The sequence below is a fragment of the Tachysurus fulvidraco genome, chromosome 17 (assembly GCF_022655615.1).
Source record: "Tachysurus fulvidraco isolate hzauxx_2018 chromosome 17, HZAU_PFXX_2.0, whole genome shotgun sequence".
In the NCBI taxonomy this organism is placed as follows: Eukaryota; Metazoa; Chordata; class Actinopteri; order Siluriformes; family Bagridae; genus Tachysurus; species Tachysurus fulvidraco.
This window is the reverse complement of record NC_062534.1, coordinates 24,382,321-24,385,468: the sequence shown is the minus strand read 5'-3', so window position 1 is coordinate 24,385,468 and position 3,148 is coordinate 24,382,321. Positions and strand designations below refer to the sequence as shown.

The 3,148-nt window shown below is 34.1% G+C and overlaps 1 protein-coding gene across 1 annotated transcript; it reads left to right on the top strand.

The window, feature by feature from the left end:
• Positions 1–1,686: 1,686 nt before the first annotated feature.
• Positions 1,687–2,879, top strand: LOC113656598 (C-C motif chemokine 4 homolog). The gene is made up of 3 exons (XM_027167913.2): positions 1,687–1,847; positions 2,405–2,522; positions 2,620–2,879. Exons 1-3 carry the CDS (start codon positions 1,784–1,786, stop codon positions 2,687–2,689), a joined length of 252 nt encoding a protein of 83 aa, XP_027023714.2. The 5' UTR covers positions 1,687–1,783; the 3' UTR covers positions 2,690–2,879.
• The last annotated feature ends 269 nt before the right edge of the window (positions 2,880–3,148 follow it).

Below are 3,148 nucleotides of genomic sequence, written 5' to 3'. Positions count from 1 at the left end.
GGTTATTGTCTAAAGATTCATTGACACAACATTTTTTTTTTGACTAAATAATGAATTTATGATTTTGTAGAGAAATCTTGGTTCTAGATCTTCAGCAGAGAGAAGGATGGGGTGAGATGTACAGATGTACAGAGGCAGGGCCAAGTCAGTCTTTAGGTGATCATTTCTATAATATCAGGCAGTAAAAGCAGATTTAATCAGATTTGGGGTAAAGGCTTTTTCAACATGGGGAAGAGGGGCTCAGTTGGACAAGATAAAGGGGCATCGATATGGGGTAGAAGGGGTCGGGTTGGATGGGGTAGAGGATCTTGTTGCATATATTACAAAGCAGCAATGCAATTGTCCTTCATGTGAATAATGTGTAAAACATAACATGTGAAGTTCATCTATTTTCCATATTAAAGTATATTTTATTATTTTATTTAAACTATTTACTGTTTATAATTATGATTAAAATAAAAATTATTAATTCAAGTGGATTTAAATAACTCAAAAAATTAAAATTTAAAACACTGTAAAGCAGTGTAGAAAAGCTTAAAAACATTTATAATATTAAACTTACAAAATGGATAATTATTACATTTATAATTAGAAGGCATGATTTACATTTAATGTACATTTAATGAATAAAAATGCAATAATGATATCACATAATTTTATAACATGAAAAATTAATTAATGACTAATTAATTTATTTTAAATAGCACCATGTAACCCTGTGTAACAACACACACACACACACACACACACAACGCTATCTGCCAATAAAGAGCTATCAGAGTGCAGGGGCAGCTATGACACAGCGCCCCTGGAGTAGGGAGGGTCGAGGGCCTTGCTCAAGGGCCCAGCAGTGGCAGTTTGGCTGTGCTGAGCCTTGAACCCAGATCCTCCAATCAACAACCCAGAGCCATAACCAGTTGAGCCACCACTGCCCCTAGAGAAGTTGATTCCACCACCTCGGTGCCAGAACAGAGTCGAGTCTGTTCTGTTGAAGGTTATGATGCAGTGTAGAAACAATCCTGTCACAGAATCACAGCGTCCTTCCATGACTACACTGTACTGCATTCGATTCACAGAAGCTAAAAAAAAGGGCTCATTGAGGTAAGATGGGCCTCGACCTTCACCTGCTTCACCAGGCGTTTACTATCTGTCACCTTAGTGTCAAGTGTGTGTCTGTGTCCTGATAAAGAAAACCTAAAATTTCAAAATTCTGTCTTGTCCATCTGTAACTGTATGTAGAAGCCTCAGTGACATTCAGTACTGAATTATCAAAATGATCTGAAGATCACGCGATCATTACACAGCCAAAGATTATCAAGAAGAAGACTGAATTCTTGGATTCTGAATGCCTTAATTTTCACACCTTCTTCATGTGAAAGGTTCCTCTCTTGCAACAAAGCCAAATAACTTCTGTTTGTCTACACACCAGACTTCTGTTTGTTTTAAACACTTATAGCTATCCATTAAATTATGTCTCACACTGCTGTGTGTATGTATTTACACATGTAATTAATTATTTTTATAGTCGTAAATGTTTATAGGTTTGATATTGTATGTTACATGTTTAAAGGATGTGCGATGGATCGGTTGTTTTGATTTATCTTTGTAATCCATCTTCAGCTCGACTGGAGGAAGTGAAGAAATGAGGGGGCATGTCTAGCGGGGGTGGGGAAACTCTGACTTTCTATTATAAAAACGAGCCACTAAACTTAATGCAGTCAAATTTGCTGTTAGAGAGACAGAGAAGATAACCGAGCTTCACACACCTGCTGAGGACATCAAGATGAATCGTCTGTTTCTGGTCCTGGGCTTCGTCCTGATCATGGCGCTCTACTCAGACGCTAGCCGTGAGTTTATTACACAATTTTAAATGTAGCTGTACATCATAAGTTGTGTAAAAATAAAAAATTAAAAATAATGTTTGAAAAATAAAACTGCATCCTTTGCACATTTAGTGTAAGAGTCACAAAAAAAAAGAAAGAAAAGTGTCTAAAAAGTAATTTTGCCTGACATTTTGATAATGATAGAATTAGAATAATGATTAATCAATAATCAAACATGCATTACAGTTTATTATTATTCAATAGAAGTATTTTATCATTACTACTCATAATAATAATAATAATAATAATAATAATAATAATAATAATAATAATAATAATATGAAAAAAATATATAACAACAGTAATATAATCATTATTAATAATAATAATAATAATAATATATATATATATAACAACAGTAATATAATCTTTATTGTTAATAATAATAATAATAATAATAATAATAATAATAATAATAATAATAATAATAATACTTTAAGAAGGTTATGTTCCCTGAATTGAATTTCTTTTTGACTAAAATAAATAAATTTTACACATTGCCTGTACCTTGTTTGTTTTAGCTAAAGGTATTCCGAACCCTGAGGACTGCTGTTTCACCTTCTTCAATGGCAATATTCCTTCCAAAAACATCTTGAATGTTAAAAAGACTGGATCACACTGTCCAGAGCAAGGCTTCATGTGAGTATCTGACAATGAAAAAACATGAAATTACATCTATTTCTAAATGAGAGGAGAGTAATGAGATTGTGTTGATGTGTGTGTTTGTGTGTTTCAGTATTACTACTGCTAGATTCCCCGGCCTGTGTGTTCGTGACGTCGCCATCATTGAGCAAGATGAATCTTAATGCTGCAACTGAGATGCAACACACGCACACGCACACATACACACACACACGCACGCACGCACACGCACACACACAAAGGCTTCATGAAATAAAAACTTTAAAAGCCATTTCTTCACCATTTATTATGATACTTAATGTTGTTATTGTTGCTTAATGCAGTGCAGATTCAAATAAAGTTATTATGGCACCACTGAGTGAACTGCATGATTTATTAACACAGAGTTTATTGTGAAGTGAGAAAATGTCTAAAAATAAAACGTTAAAAGATTTTAAGGAAGATTGTGAGTTCAAATCCCAACCATATGGAAAGCAATGCAGTGCTTAGTGAGTTAATGACAAATAGGGGAATGGTTGCTGATCATTTTTTAGCCATTTGTAGGAGAGTTTTTGGTGGGGGGGGGGGTGTTGTTAGGTATGATTGTAATCAGGTGATGGACAATGTAAATTATGTATAAAGTG